Source organism: Martes martes, assembly GCF_963455335.1.
Source record: "Martes martes genome assembly, chromosome: 1".
Taxonomy (NCBI): domain Eukaryota; kingdom Metazoa; phylum Chordata; class Mammalia; order Carnivora; family Mustelidae; genus Martes; species Martes martes.
Window position 1 is genome coordinate 187,686,400 of NC_137888.1, and position 20,764 is coordinate 187,707,163.

Here is a 20,764-nt window from a genome sequence, read left to right on the forward strand (position 1 = left end):
TCAGGAACCAATTTATTTCTTCAATGTACAAGACAGACGCCATTGACTGGGCTGCTGGATGCAGACATAATAAAAATTTTATATCTTTGCGTCTGATGCTAAGATTCTGAAGAGACTCTACCCAGAAAGGTCTACCAAGGAGGCTGGTGAGAACAGCACATGAGAAAAGTTTCTAATTGTAGCTGCTTAAAAAAAAAAATTATGCATTTCTAATTCCATAGCCCAAGGGAATCAGGAAATATAAATAAAATTTTAGGCATTCCATGGGGCACCTGGGTGGCTCAGTGGGTTAGAGCCTCTGCCTTCGGCTCAGGTCATGATTCCAGGGTCCTGGGATCGAGTCCCGCATCGGGCTCTCTGCTCAGCAGGGAGCCTGCTTCCTCCTCTCTCTCTCTCTCTGCCTGCCTCTTTGCCTACTTGTGATCTCTGTCAAATAAATAAATAAAATCTTTAAAAAAAAAATTTTAGGCATTCCAACAATTACCACTAGGTAGTAAAACAAAGGAGATGCCCCCCCCCCAAATGATAAATTCAACAATAATCATGTGCTTCCTGAAAAAACACAATCATCAGACCCATAAACCCATAGTAATCACAACCACAAAAAGCTTGGGGACACCAACTTTGTAGGAGCACCAGATGGAAAGCCAGTAAGATGTCTGCATGGATTGAAGCCATGTGGATTCTGATGGAAAATGGAGGGAAGTGTTCAACAAGGAAGGAATAGTGAAGAAACAGTGGAAGGAAAAAACCAATTCAGATGGAGATGATGGAAGACTTCTTGGTCTAAAAACATCCAGGCTACCTAAGGTAAGGTCATTCTGAGAACCTGGTATTCTCTAGTCATAAACTTAAGCCAGAGCCAATCAAATCCTTTTGTGTGTTGTTTTCAAAGCAAAGCATCCTTCCACAAATTACCTAATCATTCGCCTGTCATTTCAGCTGTCCTGTCAACGTTAAGTTATTCATATTTCTTTATTTAAGCTAGGTAGAGTGTTATCAGAATAACAGAATATTTTTCAAGAGTATTTTAATGGCATTTGGTATTTTACATTTTTACAGGAATTCAAATCAGGCTAACAGCAAAGAAGAGTAGAGATTCTACTTTAGCAAACAGAAGACAATAATTTTAATTTTAATTTCTGTACTTCTATAGATTAGCTACACAGCACTTATTCTCTTTAGTGGTTTAACAGATATCTCCAGCCTTTGCCCATTCTTATTGTAATTATTTGTTTTAAAAACCCTTTAAAATCAACCTCCCCCCTTACCATTCCCCTAGATCTTCTAGAGGGTTTCTGATCCAAAGATGTGTGTGAATTAGAATAAAGGTGTTCTTTCCTCTAGACACATTACTCACCAGCGCCTATGAAGTGAGCGAACCTTCTAGAACTGTGTGGCCTCAAATGTGCACGAGCATATGTGGTTGCTGTGATTCATTAACCTCCCTACATGGAAGTGGTCCCTCCTTCCTGCATTGGTGTTCCTATGAAGCACTTGGGGGGAGACCTGGCTTACCACCTTTCAGCATTGAGAATGACTTTCAACTCTGTAATCCAAAGATGTCAGGGATGCCTGCGTGGCTTGGTCAGTTAAGCGTCCTGCTCTTTTAATTTCAGCTCAGATTATGATCTCAGGCTCATGAGATCAAGTCTTGCATCAGCTCCATGATGGGTATGGAGCCTGCTTAGGAGTCTCTCTCTCCCTCTCACTCTACCCCTATCGCTATCCCTTGTGCAGCCCCTGTCTCTCCCTCACCGTTTCTCCCCCACAACTTGTTATTTCTGTTTTGCTCTCTTTAAAAAAAAAAAAAAAAAGATGTCAGTCACCATTTAAATTACTGGTGCTCAGGTTGGGGGTCATGATCTTAAGATCATGTTGACATGAAGGCGTGAATATAGTGCTGCGATGGGAATGTAGGCTCCCTCTGCAGTCACAGACAGCCCCTACTCGCATCTCAATCACTGCTACATCATCAGGACATTTTATGTAATATCTTCCACCTTCAGCTGAAGAAGAGAACAGTAAATGCTACGTAGGTTCATCAAGCATGCCTGTGAGCTACAAGAGAACCACTGGCAGGGTTCTAGGCGAGGCCAACATACAGTTCATTGGTCAACCATGTGCACACCAGGCCTGGGCTTGTTTCAGTGCTTTGGAAACATTAAGAACTTTATAATATCCAATCACAGCAAAGGCAGCGGGAGAGCTGAAATCATGCAAAATAATGGGCACATAATGAGGAAGAAAAGAGAAACAAAGATACTGAAATTTGAAGGTGTAAGAACATCATTCTAGGGTACAGAGTAAGTTAACATCAGGACAACAACATCTACATGGAACTCAGCTTTGCCTAGACATGCACCTGTCATTCACATCACGTCACTCTGGATAATTAATATGTGGGTTTATAAGCCCCAAGTCAGCACACAGTCTCTTTACAAATATAAGGCTTTCTCCGCTCACCTCTTGCTAGCCATTATCACATGTGACCCTGACAGTAAGGTCCTAGTGGGCACGAGCTGCTTGCATTTATTTTACTTAATGTAGCAACTACTGCCCTCCCTGGCACTGAATCGGTGCCAAGTAGGTTGATAAATACCTCCAAAATACCAAAATGCGAGATATCAGGTTTGATTTTGAAAATATATATGAAGATTTATCTGATTACTTGGGGGAAGAAATTTAACATTCTTACAGCAAATCACAAAGATCTCGAGGTATTGAATGTTATTAGACTGTTAAATTAAAATAACAGTAACACTATCTTCCTCTCCATTGCTCAAAGATGTATAAATGCATATGTGGACTTACGATGAAAACAAAAGAAGCTGCTCAACACTGTTGGCATCTAAAAAAAATTCTGTTCTATTTTACGTTATCTACCTTCTGTGTTGTGTACACAGGGCAGCAAGCCAAAATTTTTAGAAGGATTTATCAGATGAAATACATCTTTGCATGTGAACTAGTCGTCATGTCCTAGAAATACTTTAAAAATTTAAAACCTGCATTTCACACTGAGGTGTTCTGCCGGTTTGTACACCAATGGGCTTTGCCTGCCTAACTGGTCTCACATTTCACAACAGTTTATAGAGCTGGAAAGCACAGAAACCTTCTGCATAGCACATATTATGAACTGGTTCTTCCAGGACTCACAGAAACATTTTTAAACTTTGTTTTCCTATAAGAAAGGTGACCTATACAGTAGGACCTGCTTGGGCTGGGCATGGGTGGGCAGGATGGAAGGAGGAGAGGGTTGATTTGATGGTAGGGTTGATTTGATAGTAGAGGTATTGCTACAAGAAAATATATTGTCCAAGAGGACAATCACAGAAAACAAGGGATTAACCACGGAAGTAGGTATGGTTCAAGAATGGCTCAAGTGACCTCAGTATTGCATAAGGCAAACTGATCATGGTTTAGATGCAGAAGGGGTATAGACAGAACTCAAGGAACCTGCCCACAGGGCAGTGCCCAAAACAGCCTTCTTTTCATGCAAAGAAGACACATATACTATAGGCCTCCATCCCACAGAAAAAGAATTGCATGGATATGGATACAGACATCATTTGGCATTAAAAATGTCAACTATGTGCCAGAACCCACGTTAGGGGCTTCATTTAATGACTACTTACAACCTTAATGGTGTAGACAGAAGTTGCTATCCCCATTTCACAGATAAGAATACTGAGGCTGGAAAGTTTAAATAACTCCATCACCATTATGCAGCTATTAAGTAGAGACGGGACTCAAAAGCACATAGTTTTGATGCTAGTGAATGAGTTTTTAAAACATGATGCTCAACTGATTTATGAAAGTAATCAGGGAAAAGAGATGTGTGGAAGAACAATGGGGAGATCAACCAAATACATAAACAGAGAATTTACAAAATATCAGACCATGAGCCATGGTAAGAAATATGTTTTGTAACATGACCAAGTTACATACCCACTATGCCTCTCCATATAAAAGCAACTAAAAAAAGGTCCTACCAAAAAAAAAAAAATATTCACCCTTATTATGAGTAATACACTCTGATATTTTCTGATTATTTTTTCTGCTCCATCATTATTCTAAAAGCACTGGCAGGATTTACTAAAATTATTTCATGGCTCACTAGTAGGTCAGAACCCACAGTTTGAAAACCAGTGCCATAACCAATCCTAATGACCACCACTCTTACTGTTTCTGAGGTTTAGGCAGAATATTGGGTTTTTCAGTTTTCCATAAATAATCTTCCATTTGAACCTTTATCCATGAAAGGAAAGGGGGAAATGTAGTTAAAAGGTAGTGAGAGCACTGGATAGAATTGTCTATCATATGTCATATGCTAAAAAGAGGAGAAATTAACATACTCCAAACAAGAATGGGTCCATCTCAAAGACAAAGGAGCTTGCCCCAAAAGGCAGAGGTTAAAGACCCATGGTGGAAAAGGTTCTGATGTCTTAAATCTTCCTTTGAGTTGTCAGAAAGAAATCATTGTCCAACGACTCACTGATGAAGACTGAAAGACAAGTCACATACCTACTACTCAGGTTACTTTCCGCCAAGAAAAGCACCAGGTCTCCTCTCAGTTACTGTTTCAAGACACTTGATGGTTGACACTACTTCAGTTTGATGTGACTTAATAAAAAGCCTGGACAGTATTATCCAATGGAAGGATACAATGTTTGGCTTCTAGCTATAGAACCAACATACGAGCCAGAAGAAACATTCACTATGAACACAATAAAAAAGAGAAAGAAAGTATGGGAGTTCATAAAGGTACTAGCTTGGAAATGGTCTCAGTGAAAACTTTCGTTACCATGGGGATTTCTGGGAGGGAAAGAAAAGGGGTCTCTTCAGAGAAGTGACTGATGCTATTTATTAATCTACTTGCAAGTAATGTCAAATTTTAAAGTTGCTCCAAAGAAAATCACATTTTTTTTTTTTTTGCATCAGCCTTTTAATATGCTGGAGGAACCTGTTCAAAACGCTTCAGCAGTGATGTAACTTAGATGATAAATGTGTTCTTCAATCTGTGCACCAGTCAAGTAGCAATAAAATCAGAATAATTCATGCAAAAATTTTCATTATGTTTCTCAACATACTTATTTACATTTTAAATCACACATTACACAATATAAAATATCTTTCATTTAGACAGGTGTGAACTAGAAAACAGATGCATTCATTAGACACAGAACAATTCAGCGAATTAAAAAAAAAAAAATACTCAGAGAACTCTTTGGTTGAAGTACTGGAGCCACCGTTAACTTACTTGAAAAAATATGGCCATGGCTCCGATTATTCTGTTTTCTGAAATTGCGGTTTGAAAGCTGTCAAAGTCATCTGGATTATAAAAGAAAATCTGCATCTGTAAAAGAACAATTAAAATATGTATTAGGAAGATTTCAAGCCTAGACACAAGTAGACAGAATAGTACGAGGGACCCAGAGTCCTCACTTCCTAAGATTTCGCCAAATATATTCACCTATCCATATTTTTCCTTTGCTAAAGTATCTAAGAGCAAACCCCAGACACTGTATCATTTTCTCCTTACAAACCGCACAATCACACATTTTCTCACAGAAGTGCCTTCCTGCTACCCAAAAGAATGCGGACACCTGATTGCCTGATATTGGTGTCACGGTGAAAGATCCCATAGTAATACAGAGCAAAATTTTAATGGAGTAAAACATCTTGGAAGTTAAAAAAATAACTAAGCCTATGAGATGCAGTTCACATGTTTAAATTATAGATACTTAAATGGGCACATCTTTATAAGCAACACTCTTTTGGAGGAATTTGAAGGGGTCAAGAGCCCAAATGGAGTCTTTCAGTAAATCCACAAGAAATTTCATGATAATAATAATACTTCACATTTTCCAATTTGTAAAACTGTACCATATATTATTTTACTTAATTCATGTAACAATCCCTATGAAGATGGCAGAAATGACTACCCTCAGTGATCTGAAGAAATCAGATGAAGAAATAGTTCATGTTGATGTTAATGTTCAAGTTAATGTTAATGTTCAAGTTGATGTTAACTTGGCTAAGACTGAACATCCGAGAAAACTATAAAATCCAGGTGCTCTCATTGGAACCGTAAATACTTTCTCTTACATTTGGGTAGCGTTTCTTACTCAAAAAGCAGAATACAGACAAATCAACTTAAAATCGTTACATGATCTTAATGTGTTAAGAGTCTTTGCTTTTTAGTACACTGCGGAGAGCAAAAATGGACCATGGAATGTTCTTGAAAGAATACATATATGATAAAAAGAACAGCTTTGGGTTTTATTGTAACTTCTTCATTTACTTGCCTGCAGACCTCACACAAACAAGTCTAATTCAAAGTATCAGCTTCCTCATGTATAGAATCAAGTATTTACCCTTGGTAGGGTGGGTGTGGAGATCCAACAAGTCACTGTAGTGTACAGTATGTAGAAGCATCATGCCTACACTTCTTCTGTGCCAGCAAATCACTATCATCATCATCATCATCATCATCATCGTCATATTTCAAGGTTAACATCTGGCAGACACTGCAAAATGTCTAATAAGACTGTGATTCTCCTGAATCTTCTGGAAGGATCCTACTCCTTACAGAAAATCCAATCTCCTCTACCATTCATTAGGTCGTCCCTATTTTCCAAATGACGTGATGCTATTCTCCACAACAAACTGAACCACCACACCCCAGAGGGAATTTGCAGACAGGATACTGAATGCTAAATTCCCAGAGGGGAAAGCTAAGTCAGAAAAACTAGCTCAACTATAGGTCAAAGGTTAAACAGAGCTAAATCACTTGAGACTGTTAAAAATAAAGTGACACTTCTATTCTGAAGGCTAAAATCAGGTGGTCCAATCAGGATACTTTCTAGGAAAAGTCAGGCACCCAAGTGGATGAAAGAAAGATGGGTAGATTCCTTTGAAGGACTCTCCTTCTTACAGTGAATTATTTTTCTTACACTGTGAATTCTCACCGATTCTGGCAGCCTCTTACAAATGTGTTGCCTTTAGGTTTGGACAGCTTTAGACATCATGCATTTATACTGAGAAAACACCTTTCAATGAGGTGCAGATTAAAAGAGTTTAATACTTAGGTGAATTGCTTTGGGTACAATGCTGTGAACGCAAGAAAGAAACGCTACACAAGTATATTCAGAAAATACCCTCAGTTTCCTTTTAAAACTCAGGCCCTCAAATTAAGTAAGTTCACAGAAGTTTTTCTTATTCTACAGCCCATGAGCAGTGGTGGCATTGTTTAATGCATCACCTGAATAGTGTGTGATACAAAATACTTTAAGACCTCTTCAAGGGCATTTTCATTTATGACCGGGTGAGGAAATTCATTTTCAGAAAATGTCTTTGAGTCATGGCTCCACCCAGCAGAATAATAAAATGTCTCATAAAGAGAACAGTAGCAGAAGTCTGAAATATCAATTTTCCTTGCTTTTTCTCTCAAGTAGTAGCCTTGAATTAGGTTAACTTTTGAAGCTATCTTAAATATGAAGAGTAAGGAGTGGATGGAGTTTTGCTGAGTGAACTGGACTTTAAAATCGCTTTGTTGTTATTGCTGATGAGATAAATGAGGGCAGAAGTTGGAAACCTGTTTCCCAAAACCATCTCTGAAAGGTGTTGGGTTGGCTATAAAATATCATCAGGAGCCCACTGGCTTTCTGTATCTGACCTCAAAAGCCATACCCAGAGTCCTCTCCCATCATAAGAGTGTTCTTCCTAATAAAGTGAATCTGTCATGTTTATCTATATCAGTGTATCAGTCCTTCTCCTGAAAAATCACGGTACACAACAACTGAAGGAAAAGACTGGGAAAGTCTGGCAACAGAATGGTCTACAAACTCTTCCACGCAGCTTTTCCCAGGAACCCCGATTATTTATATTTTATTCCATTTGCATTCAATCTCTCTTTCTCTCTCTCTCTCTCTCTTTCGCCTGCACACACAGATACACAATTTCTTTTTATGAATCACCGGGTAGTAAGTGGGAGAAAACATGCCCCTTTACTGCTAAATACTTAAGTGTATAATTTCTAAGAATCAGGACAGTCTCGTATATAAGCACAGTATAATTATTCAAATTAGCAAATTTCACATTGATACAATACTATTATCTCATTCACAATCCATTTCGAATTTTGGCAAATGCCCAAATAAAGTCCATTACAGATCATTATTCTGGTTCTTAGTTCAGGAATCCAATTTAGAATCAAACTGTGCATTTCATTATTACATCTCTTTATACTGACCCCTCCTGCCCCCACTCCCATCTGGGACAGTTACTCAGTCCTCCTTTATTTGAACAGTGTGAACTGTGCAGGTCAGTTGTTAGGTACAATCAGGGTCTGTCTCATAGGTTCTCATGACTGAATTCAGGCGATGCATTCGGGGCAAGTTTCCACAGGACTGACACTGTCTTCATGACACACCGTATCGGGAAGTACACCCTGTGGATTTCTCCCAATAGGAGGTGTGTTTAACCTCATTGTATGGTTAAGTTGATGTCTGGCAGGCTTCTCCACTATCAAGTCATTAATTTTCCTTTTATAATTAAAAACAGTTTTTAGGGAGCTACTTGAGATTACATAAATACACTGTTCGTCATTGAACGTTCATCAGCTAGTCTCAGCATTCATTGATGACTTTTCTAAGTGCACTACCCCCTCTATATGCATGAATGGGATTCTAGTGTAAGGAATAGCTTTCCCTTCTCCACAGTTTATTTATCCATTCATTCATTTATTTAAATCCACATGAACTCATTTATTTTGTTTTATTCAATGGGTTATAATACATTACCATTATTTATTTTAATGTACAAACTGTCTCAATAGAAGATCTTTTGCACAGTAGGAACCCTTCCAAATGGACTCCTGTCATTCTGCTATGTTCCCATCACTTGATATTTTTTATATTCTATATTTTTTGTATATTTATATTTTATATTTTTACATTTTATATTTTTTAGCATCTCCTTATTAGCTGACACAGATGTTCTAGACTGATCTTGTATTTTCCCTGTTCCAACACTAAAATTGGCCATAACTTGGGTGAATTCTGGTTCCTTTTAACAAGGAATGGTAAGCATTATACCCTTATGTCAGTATTTTCCAAATATGTTTGCAATTAGAACATTTGGTCCTTCAAGAAAACTATATAGCTTAAGGCTCAGTGACTCTATTCCAACCAGGACCTTCCTTCCATGGGAAGGAGAGCTGGATCAACTTCATATAAATAGATGTCATTCTACATGAAGAGTGTCACGAGACACGTAAGTCTCCTTAGTCCCAGAAACAAACCATATTAAGATCAACTAAAAAGGGGCGTCTGGATGGCTCAGTGGGTTAAAGCCTCTGCCTTCAGCTCAGGTCATGATCTCAGGGTCCTGGGATCAAAGCCCACATTGGGCTCTCGGCTCAGCAGGGAGACTGCTCCCCACCCCCCCGCCCCCCACCCCGCCACTCACCCATCTCTGCCTGCCTCTCTGCCTACTTGTGATTGTCAAATAAGTAAATAAAATCTAAAAAAAAAAAAAAAAAATCAACTAAAAAGCCACTGGTAGACTATGTACCAGTGCACAGTCAAGGGACCAGTTCTTCAAAATCCTTCAAATTCATAAACAAGCCTCACAGACCTGGATGGATCATTTGATTCTACCTTGTAGAATGGCTGGACGGGAAAAATATTTCTCTAGCCAGATCAGGGTGATAGAAAAAACAGAGGATCACACAGTATGACCTGACATTTGTAAAACAGAATTTTACAAAGAGGAAAAGCCCTACCAGTGACCAGGAGGCTTATGCCAAAATGTAGGTATGGAAAGTGCCTGAATGAATAGCAGCACCTCCGAGTAATGGGAGGGGGATGAAATGGATAGTGTGCGCGTAAGTTTGACCAAGGTCAATGCTCCACTGCTGAAGGGTACTAGCATGATGCATAGAGAGTCACAACAAAATGTCCACTTAGCTTCCCCTTTCTCTTGCCTTGAGCCATTTCCCCCCCTCATAGTTAAAATGACTCTAGGTGCAATATGATATAAAAACTATCTTTATGCCTGGTTTCCAACTGAATCACTAGTTGTGTTAAGCTGAATAAATGCAAAGCAACAAATCTGAAAACTAGATCCTTCTATAGTTTTATTAATTCTGTTATGTTCTACACATTTAGGGAGTGCTTACTGTATGCCAGGGACTGTGCTATCATTCATGAATACTCACTGAGGCAGGTACCACCATGATTCTCACTTTATAGCCAAAGAAACCCAGGATTTCCAAAATTTAGAAAGCAGTTAAGGAAGAGGGAGAGGTACTGTCATAGGAACTTAATCTTTCCAATCCTAGAGTTCAGGTCTTAATTACAGGCTTCCTTACAAGGGACAAGTGTATTTGCTTACTACCCATTACGTATAAGGTACTATGACAGATGAAGACCCATTTTGTGCTTAGAAAGATTGAAATATCAATAATGAGGGGCATCTTGATGGCTTAGTTGGTTAAGCATTTGCCTTCTACTCAGGTCCTGAACCCAGGGTCCAGGGGATCAAACCCCACGTGGAGTCAGGCTTCCTGTTCAGCAGAGAGTCTGCTTCTCTCTCTCCCTGGCCCCTCCCCCTCAGCTCATGCTTTGTCTCTCTCAAATAAATAAATAAAATCTTTTTTAAAAAAGAAATATCCATTTCTCTGTTGAAGGGCATCTTGGCTCTTTCCATAGTTTGGCGACTATGGCCATTGCGGCTATGAACACTGGGGTAGAGATGACCCTTCTTTTCACTATATCTGTATCTTTGGGGTAAATACCCAGTAGTGCAATTGCAGGGTCATAGGGGAGCTCTATTTTTAATTTCTTAAGGAATCTCCACACTGTTTTCCAAAGTGGCTGCACCAACTTGCATTCCCACCAACAGTGTAAGAGGGTTTCCCCTTTCTCCACATCCTCTCCAACATATGTTGTTTACTGTCTTGTTAATTTTGGCCATTCTAACTGGTGTAAGGTGGTATCTCAATGTGGTTTTGATTTGAATTTCCCTTGGAGCATTGAAAAAATAAAATAAAGTTAAAAAAAAAAGAAATACCAATAATGAAAGGTTATCTTTTTTTTTTTAATGCCAAAGTTAGAATCATAGGTAAATGTATCACAAAAAAATGTACGCCAATGAATGGCTCTTGGACAAGTGAGTCATGTAGTAAATGAATACTAAAATAATGCAGGTGATGGGTTAGAGGGGACATTTCCTTTATGATGGACTTTCTTCCATCTAATGTTATAGCAGTATGCATAAGTCAGCTCTCACATCTCCATGATAATGGAGGCAAGAGGCAATGACCCCAACATGGGTGGAAAAATCCAACACTGACTTCTCTAGTGATTTCGAAAGCTCTACATTTTAATTTCAAACAACAGGTATTTCTACAACAGGCTTCCCACATACCTATGCGCCCAAGCGAAGAAAAAAGATAAATTAAGTAAGGAAAGAGCATGCAGACAGTTCAGAGGAAAGGCAATCTACTGAAAGATTCCCTAGTCATTTCCAGACACTGTTGGGCACCTTCAGTGGAGTGGAAGAATACACACAGTAACAGCTACAGGAGAAGAATGGACAGAGATGAAATGTAAATGGGAGAAGATAAAGACAGTAACAAGAAAGGCAACAGCGACATTAAAAACCATACAAGAGGCAGTAGATAGCAGAACCGAAGAGGTGAAATGTACTTTTCTGATCATGCATGGCATAGACCTGGAGTAAGCCAGCTGAGAACATAGCGGAGGGCTAGGAACACATGCCCAAGTATAAAAATGTGCAGTAAAGGCAAAGCACAATTCCAAGCACAGTTAATGATCGGCTGGTTCCACCTGCTGGATCACTCGGCTAGGATGATGTCAGAATTGAAGTTTTTGCACAATAACTTCTTAGTCTAACTTGAGTTGTAGACTGTGCGGCACCATAACTGCTTTGAAGCCAAATCACAGACACTCAACACTGCACGGTCTACTTCTTTAATTCTGCCACTGCCATCAGACAGGAAGATCGATGCAGGCAGGAAGTACATCTGCCGAGTCAAAGCTAGGTCTTTCAGAGGGCTGTTCCTTGTAAATAGTAGTACCTTATTTTTGGTATGAATAACATGGGTGGGGGCTCTGTGTGGCAGGAAGCAAGGACAGACAACCGATAAAACCAAAAACAATGTAATGAGTTTCTTCCTATATATAGGAATAAATAACTAAATGAATAGCAAGGAGGGATCAGAATACTAAGAGAATGAATGGATTTAAACCACTGGAGAAAACGCTCAGGAACGTGCAGATGCCAAAATCATGTGGAAATGCTAAGTGGCTCCAGGTACGGTTCTGCTAAACACCGTAGATTATATTATTTTCTCCTCGATCTATAAGAAATTCAAACCATTTTCTACCTAAGTAAGTAGGCTGAAATTTTGATATTCTAACAAAAGAAAACCTAGTCATGCAAATTATGGAAAGCATGATAAAAACATGCTATATATAGCATATAGAAATAGACGACACAAACACTCTGAATCCAGAATCATTATACGGGCATTTTGTTCTATATCAATGAACAGTTTTTACCCCCAGTTACTTTTTAAAAGTATCATTATTATATTTTCAATCCTGTGATAGTTATTTTATATGTCAATTGTCTAGGACCTGCTGCCCAGCTGTTAGGTTAAACATTGCAGATGTTGTTACAAAGGTATTTTTTAGATGTGACTAATATTTGAATCTATAGATTCTGAGTCAAGCAGATTACCCTCCATAATGTGGTGGGTCTCATCCAATCAGGTTAAAGTGTAAAGTGTCCCTAAGTGGAAGGAGTTGTTCCTCTAGATTCTAAACAGAGATTCTGCCTGGGTTTCCAGCCATCAAACTTAAGACTACAATATCAATTCTTGCTGGAATTTCTAGGCTGTTCTGCAAATTTTGGACTTGACTGCCCCCACAACTGAATGAGACATACACCCCCAAAGTTAGGACTGATTTTAAGCACCTATATACGATATACGTACATGTGACTGTGTATCACATTCCAAACCATTCTGCAAACCAGTAACTTTTTGAGGTTCCTTGAGCTCTGAGCTCTCACCTTCATTCAGTTCTTTCTAACAAGGTTCTCCCCTGGAGAAGGTAGCCCCTGTTAAAACACAGTTCACACACTCTTGTGGCTTATAGCAAGGTGGCCATGAAGTTGGCTGACAACATGACCATGGGTGACATAAACAGAGATCAAAGAGCTTGGGCTAGGAAGTCAGACCTGATTCGAATACTTAAGACACCTGAGAGCTCCAAGGCTCGGTGTCCACTTCTGTCCAACAGGGGTATTACTTAATCTCATCATATCCAATAAGCACATGCTTTGGTAAAGTAAGAACAAATTAAGCAGCTCCCATGTTTTATTATTATGTATCTTTACTACTGTATGACCAGAAGGTATATATGAATTAAGGTGAAGTTTCCACAGGCCAGCCAACAACCCAGGGAGTCATGCCACAAAGTACAGCAAAGAAACGTGTGTTTAGGCTTCACATAGTCCTCACTGGAAGACTATTTTTAGAAGAACAGTGCTCCAAAGAATAGCAGGGATTCAGTACCTTTGTAGGCAAGGTAGCATTTAAATAAACATTCTGAAACATTAGCTTTATACAATATCATTAATCATGGAGTACTCTAATCCTTAATTATTTCCCTTTTTTTTTCTTTTTACATTCCCTGTAACATGGAATTACCTTCAACTATTTTACAGCAGGAGTCCAAATTTCTGCAGGAGAAGACTCCAAAGTGCACACTAGGACTATGACTCATACACAGTGAGGTGCTGGGATGATTTCTGGGATCCCTTTAAAAAGTCTCTGTGTGTTACTTGTTTGTGCCTTTCTAAGTCTATTTATCAGCTGATTTTTGGAATTTCTGGTTCGATGATGCATCTGATTAGTCACATAAATATTTAATCTTTGTATTTTTCCCTTGGTAAAGAATGATTCAGGTTCTTGCTTACAGTATCAAATTGACTTTTTTAGGGATTTACTATGCCTGATTCATGAGTTATTTCTTAGAGTTCAGCATAAGTTCAGACACAAAGGAGGTAGGTTCAACATCCACCTGTATATTGGCCAGTTACCCTTTTCATGTCCTCAGGATAGGGAGCGGTAATCTATAGGCTCCCATTAATTAGCTGTGTGACCCAGTTGAAATCAGTTGCCCTCTCTGAGTCTTAACATCCCCAGGAGTAAACGGAGGATAAGAAATGCACCACTGGGGGCGCCTGGGAGGCTCAGTGGGTTAAAGCTTATGCCTTCAGGAAGACATGAACACAGATTTCTCCAAAGAAGACATCCAGATGGCCAACAGACACTTGAAAAAGTACTTCACATCACTCGGCATCAGGGAAATACAAATCAAAACCACAATGAGATACCACCTCACACCAGTCAGAATGGCTAAAATTAACAACACAGGAAATGACAGATGCTGGCGAAGATGCGGAGAAAGGGGAATCCTCCTACACTGTTGGTGGGAATGCAAGCTGGTAAAGCCACTCTGGAAAACAGCATGGAAGTTCCTCAAAGAGTTGAAAATAGAGCTACCCTACAACCCAGCAATCGCACTACAGGGTATTACCCTAAAGATACGAATGTAGTGATCTAAAGGGGCACGTGCACCCAAATGTTTATAGCAGCAATGTCCACAATAGCCAAGTATGGGAAGAGCCTAGATGTCCATCAATAGAGGAATGGATAAACAAGATGTGATACACACACACACACACACACACACACACACACACACACAATCAATGGAATACTATGCAGTCATCAAAAGAAATGAAATGTTGCCATTTGCGACGACGTGGTTGGAACTAGAGAGTATTACGATGAGCGAAATAAGTCAATCAGAGAAAGACAATTATCATATGATCTCCCTGATATGAGGAATTTGAGAGGCAAAGTGGGGGGCTTGTGGGGGAGGGAAGGAAGAAATGAAACAAGATGGGATCGGGAGGGAGACAAACTATAAGAGACTCTTAATCTCACAAAACAAACTGAGAGTTGCCATTGGGGGGCGGGAAGAAAAGGGTGATTGGGTTATGGACACTGAGGAGGGTATGTGCTATGGTGAGTGCAGGGAAGTGTGTAAGCCTGACGATTCACAGACCTGTACCCCTGGGGCTAATAATACATTTTACGTTAATTAAAAAAAAAAAGCTGCCTTTGGCTCAGGTCATGATCTCAGGGTCCTGGGATTGAGCCCCGCATCAGGCTCTCTGCTCTGCAGGGAGCCTGCTTCCCCCCCGCCCCCCGCCTACTTATGATCTCTCTGTCAAATAAATAAATAAAATCTTTAAAATAAAAAAAAAGAAAGAAATGAGAAATGCACCACTGGGTCATAGTTAGCATTAAGCAAAATAAGTCAAGGAAAGCACCTCCCACAATGTCTGCCATACCGTAGGCTCCCAAATGAGTCACATGTCTTTAACAATTAGTTAACAGGAAGAAAAAAAAGGGAAGAAGTTAATGAAAGGATTATTTGCAGTCACTCCAAACTGGAAACCAAACATTAATCATTAATAGAATTGATAAATTGTGAGAGTCACATGTAACAATACAGACAAATAATGCTGAGCCAAATAAGGCAGATACCAAAAAAAAAAAAAAAAAAGAATTAAAATTAGGAAAAAAAAGTTCACTGTGATCCTATTGAAATGAAGTACAAAGCCCAGGAATAACCCATGCAGTTAGAAGCCAACACAGAGGTTACCTGTGGGAGCAGTGAGTGGAAAAGGGATTCTCGGGGTGCTAAGAAGTGCTCTTTCTTGATCTCAGGGCTGGTTACAAGAGTATGAAAACTCATTAACCTGTATTATTATTATTTGTTCATTTTCCTCTTTGTATATAATACTTCAATATTAAATAAAATTCACGAAATTCTATGCTTTTAAAACTGGGATAAACAAAAGTATAATGCCACCTAACAATAAGAGCAGGGAAGAGTTTGCATCCTTTTGTGGGACCCATTCTATTTTATGGAAGCTACTCCAAATCTGAGGGTAAGGCTAGAGGTAACGTATCTGCTTGACAGAGCAAGTTAAGGGGACCGTCCCTTAGTGTGTAGAATCGGGCCTGCCTAGGACCAATAACAACTGTCTGGAGCAAGCATCATCTCGCCCCCCTTTCCCTCAAGGCGGACATGGCCAAGGAAGCTCAGAGCTAGCGTGTCCATAAAACATTCCACAGGGCTGCTTAAATCTATCCAATCCTTATAATACTTTACATGAATTAATTCCTTTCATCCTCACCACTACTTTTTGCGGTACTAGGTCTTGTCTGAGCAGTAACAAAGCTGGGATTCAAACCCAGGCATTTGACTGCAGAACCCACACATTTAAAATCCTCTCTATAAAACACCCTGATCAGAATTCCCACTAGCAATGAGGAATACTTATTAGTTATCTCCAGGATCCTCACACAAAGTTTCCAGAGTAGTAGTTCCCCACTATGGGTGTCTTTGGACTCCAGGGAACCCTGGCCATGTCTAGAGTCATGCTGGGTTTCAGTCTGGAAGGGGTCCTACAGGCATTCAGTGGGTAGAGGCCAGGAATGCTGCTAACCACCCAACAATGTGTAAGACAGCTCCCGAAAGCACAGAATTATCCAACCCAAAATGTCAATAGTGTTGAGGTGTAGACTCACTGTCTATACTCACTGTCACATGAAACCTAGCCAAGGGATTTGGTCAAGCATTTTGTTTTTCTTTCCCTCTTCCCACTACTACTGATCTCTAAAGGGGGAGAAACAAGTTTATTACAATGGGGCCCAAGAACTGGGAGAGCAGTTTTCCCCCTATGCATAAACCAGTAAGTTCAAACCACTTTTACTTATTCTTGGAGTTACTGTAATAACTTTCTTTTCTATTAAAACAACCTCTCCTTGCCTGCATAACTACATCACATATCAGGTTGATTCTGAAATGCAGTGGAGCTTAACACCTTGGACACAGTGGAGGGGGAGGGGATCCGAAGGTGCATCTGGAACTCATTTGTATTTCAAAAACACGAAAATAACCACCGCAGTGTTTGTGCTCTTTGTAATATGAAACTTTTTAGAAATTGCTTTGTACTTGGTAGTAACAGCCACATGATTCACCATGAAATGAAGTCTGGAAAATCATTTTGGATAAATGGACCTATAAATTCAATAGAATTTCCATGACAACATAGACTGCAGCACTCAACCACAAATAAAAGGTTATAAATCATTCAAAACCAACTAGGAATCAGCAATACGGCTCTCGTTTTGAAATATAAGAAACCTGAAATATAGTTTATTTGTTACTTACTCACCCAAACTTCCCATTATAGTTCTTTCCTCACTTCTGATATTGTATTTTCTACCCCATAATAGGTGTTGGGAAAATGATGAAGCCAAGAACTTGCAATTAAGCTAAATAAAATTAACACAGGTACAGCGCTGGTGGTATTCCTCCCTCTCTCCTAGCCAGAACCCCACAAGAAAGCTTGTGCACAAAGAAAAGTTGTGCTGTTTTATCCAGAAAACTGCAATTTGCCCTACATAGTTAATTCTGCCAGATCAGGGTATCTGTAAGAAAAATGTTCATGCAAAACATTTCTGAGAACACACATGCAAGACAACCTGAATGCTTCCCAGTGCTTCTGAGTTCTATAAATCAAAATCAAATCCTCTACTGTCTTCAGGATAATCCCCACACTGAAGGATTTTTTAGATTAGCTGGGTCAACCCAACTAGAACATTTGTTTTATGGAACAGCTCTCTGTTCCTTGGGTGACCTGTTGAATTCTGGTGGAGATGCCCTTCTGACAGATTCTTTTGGATAGAGTATGCTGGGACCTCTCCCCGTGGGAGGTGCTGGTCTCAGGACCAAGCACACAGTAGGCATCCCTGCAATGACTGTGGGATAAATGAAGGGATGTTATTTCTGACACTGGAGGAAATGCACTGCCCTGCTCCATTCACAGCCTCTCTGATTCTTGAGACTCCCTAATAGCCAACGCCTTTGGGAAGATAACTGGTAGAGTAGGGAAAACAAATTTAGGAGCTAGGGCTTTGGTCTCCAGAAGGGCTGCCTGAAATGCGGCCAAAAGATGGATATGTGTGCACTGGACAGTGTCTTTCATTTTCTATCAGATGAACTCCTATGGCTCCATCTACTACAATATGCTGATAACTCTTCAAGATGCATTTTCAGCCCTGATCTCACAGGGTCCATGGCTTTTGTCAAAATCTTCAAGGGCTCTGCAAGCTGGAAAGGTTAAGAATCAGCGATACAGGGGGAAAAAAAAAGTGAACATGCCCTCCAGGAGCACAAAATCCTTTTCCTAAGACAGATACCCAGAAGCAGTTCAAACCATCCTCTGAAAATTGTACACATTTTATATTCTAGTCAACAATGTCTGAGAATACCAATCTTCCTGTACCATTGCTAACAGTGGATTTATGAATCCTTATTTTTTATACATTGGATGAACATATCTGTTCTTATTTTTAGTTTTCCCGAAAACCAATAAGAGTAAGGATCTTTATTCACTTTTTTCCTAATGATTTTCCTTTTTTTATCACTTAGGAGGTCTTTTTAATAAGAAAAGTATGACTTTGCCAGAAGTGTTCCAAATACAAAGGCAAACGTATTTGCCCCACCACTACTGGTATCAGGGGAAAAAACCAGACATGCATAATAAATAGGAGAAGTGGTAAGATGAACCCTGGAGGGAAGAACAGAAGTTGACCAATAGGCGGTGCCATTAAAAGTTCTCAAAGATATATTGCCAATGGAGAAAGTCAAGATGCATGATAAATACACACTTGACTTAAAAAACGCCATAAATCAAAATACTTTATTTGTTGTGGATGTATCTGCACAGAGGTACAGAACTAAGAAAGCAGGCAGGGCTCAAGGCTCAGGAAAACAGCACAAATAACTGTGGTTTTCTCTAGGGAGGGGGCTCAGATTGGTTTGGGGCCAAGAAAGGTGGTTTATTTCATCCCGACTGTTTAAAACACTCGGTGGCTCGAACTCATTGCACATCTAGGGGGAAAAGTCTTCCTTAAAATGAGAGAGAGGGGATAAAGAAGAAAAATCGAAAAGGAAAGACACAAAACCAAAATCCCTACCACTGCTACAGAGGGAGAAGGTGAAGCTCATGTATCTGTTTGGGGATGGAACTCAGAAAACCAGCCTTATCAGCAAAGTGCTCCAAAGGAATGAATCCATCAGCCCCTAGTGACAGACAGCACAACATCACACTGGCTATGATCCTACTTTATCCCTGATATCACTTTGTCACAATTCACTTCTCATTTATTTCTGCCTGCTATGAAACATACAACCATTCAAGCTAATACTCTGAAAGAAGGGGGGGTGGGGAATAAAGGAAAAATGGAGCTCCTGTTTCTGATCCACACAGACTATCCAACTAGTCACTCTCTTGAAAAATATATTTATGAAGATGAATAGTTTCCCACTTTTTTTTACTTAGCCCTAAAATTATAGTGTACCCTTGGTAAACACAAAGTACTAATTCTCTCAGACCGTATCTATGGTCAGAAAGACAGCAGCAAATCAGGGAGCCAAACAAGGTTGCCCAAGCCAGGAAGAGCATCAGCTTTGCCAGTGTACTTACTGGGTACCACCTGGAAGGGATGATTTTGGGAGAGCTTTTTTTTTGGGGGGGGGGTGATTTTTGGGAGACATTGACATCCTTAGTGGTGAGGACAGAGCTCTGCCACCAACATCACTATGATTATAGACCAAAATATTCTTGCCTGAGTGATCCTCCTTTCTATGAATTCCCCAGAGCACAATTTTAGATAGTTTGGAAAGAATACTGCTGTTAACACCTGTAAACCAGCACCTAGATTCTACCATTAACATTTTAATACGTTCGCTTTATCAAGAAACAGTCCATTCCTCTACCATCCATTCTGTCAGGTACTGAGTTTTCAAGGAAAAAACCCATCATCATTCTCCAACAGTCAGCCATTGTCAAACGAGTAACCTCAACATGAAGAGAAACCCAAGCAATATATTCCAAGCTTTGGGTCCAAGCCAGAGGATGCCTTGCTGGTTTCCGAGGGGGTTAATAATGCTATTAATGACAACATCTTGAGATTCTGATAGCTACATCTCAGCAGGGAACTGTTAATAATTAGGAATAAAGACAGAGTTTAAGGGAGGGGATAAAAACAACAGAATATCAAAGCCATGGTTTTATGAAGCCAAGAATCTGCAGGAGAGAGTGTCAGCCAATAATCATGTTATTGATTGGCTCCATTCATGTCCCTGATTAGCTAACACTAGAACACATCTAGACAGACTATACATTAAATAAAACTGTGCTCAAACACTTGTTTTACTTGTCTTGAAGTTGTAACATGTAATGAAACAGTGAACACATTCAGAAGTCTACCCAGGAAACCTGGTTCATTGTCTCCAGAGCCATCCTCACAAAAACCCTAGCCCAAAATCTTAATGAAGAAGGTGTTCTAAATCAAGAGCAGCTTAAGTCACTGCCTTGTCTGGGATGTAGAGCAATGTCACAGATGTTACAAGGGAGATGCACAGAGTTCATGAAGCATCATATATGAAATCAAAATACTGTAGATAAGTTCACTGTCAACCAGTAGGAGAATGACTCAATGAACTTGGATGCATCCATACTGTGGAATATTACGCAGCTGCTAAAACGAACAATGTCGATTCTGTATCTGATATGC

General features: G+C 39.7%; 1 protein-coding gene across 2 annotated transcripts in view; it reads right to left on the reverse strand.

The window, feature by feature from the left end:
- PTPRG (protein tyrosine phosphatase receptor type G) overlaps positions 1–20,764 on the reverse strand; it is a gene marked incomplete at its 5' end in the record, with an annotated part of 697,399 nt that overhangs the window by 205,498 nt on the left and 471,137 nt on the right. For both annotated transcript variants that reach the window (XM_080822349.1, XM_080822350.1), the window contains one exon: positions 5,261–5,356. In XM_080822349.1, the coding sequence (XP_080678475.1) occupies positions 5,261–5,356 (96 nt within the window). The remainder of the gene's footprint in view (positions 1–5,260; positions 5,357–20,764) is intronic.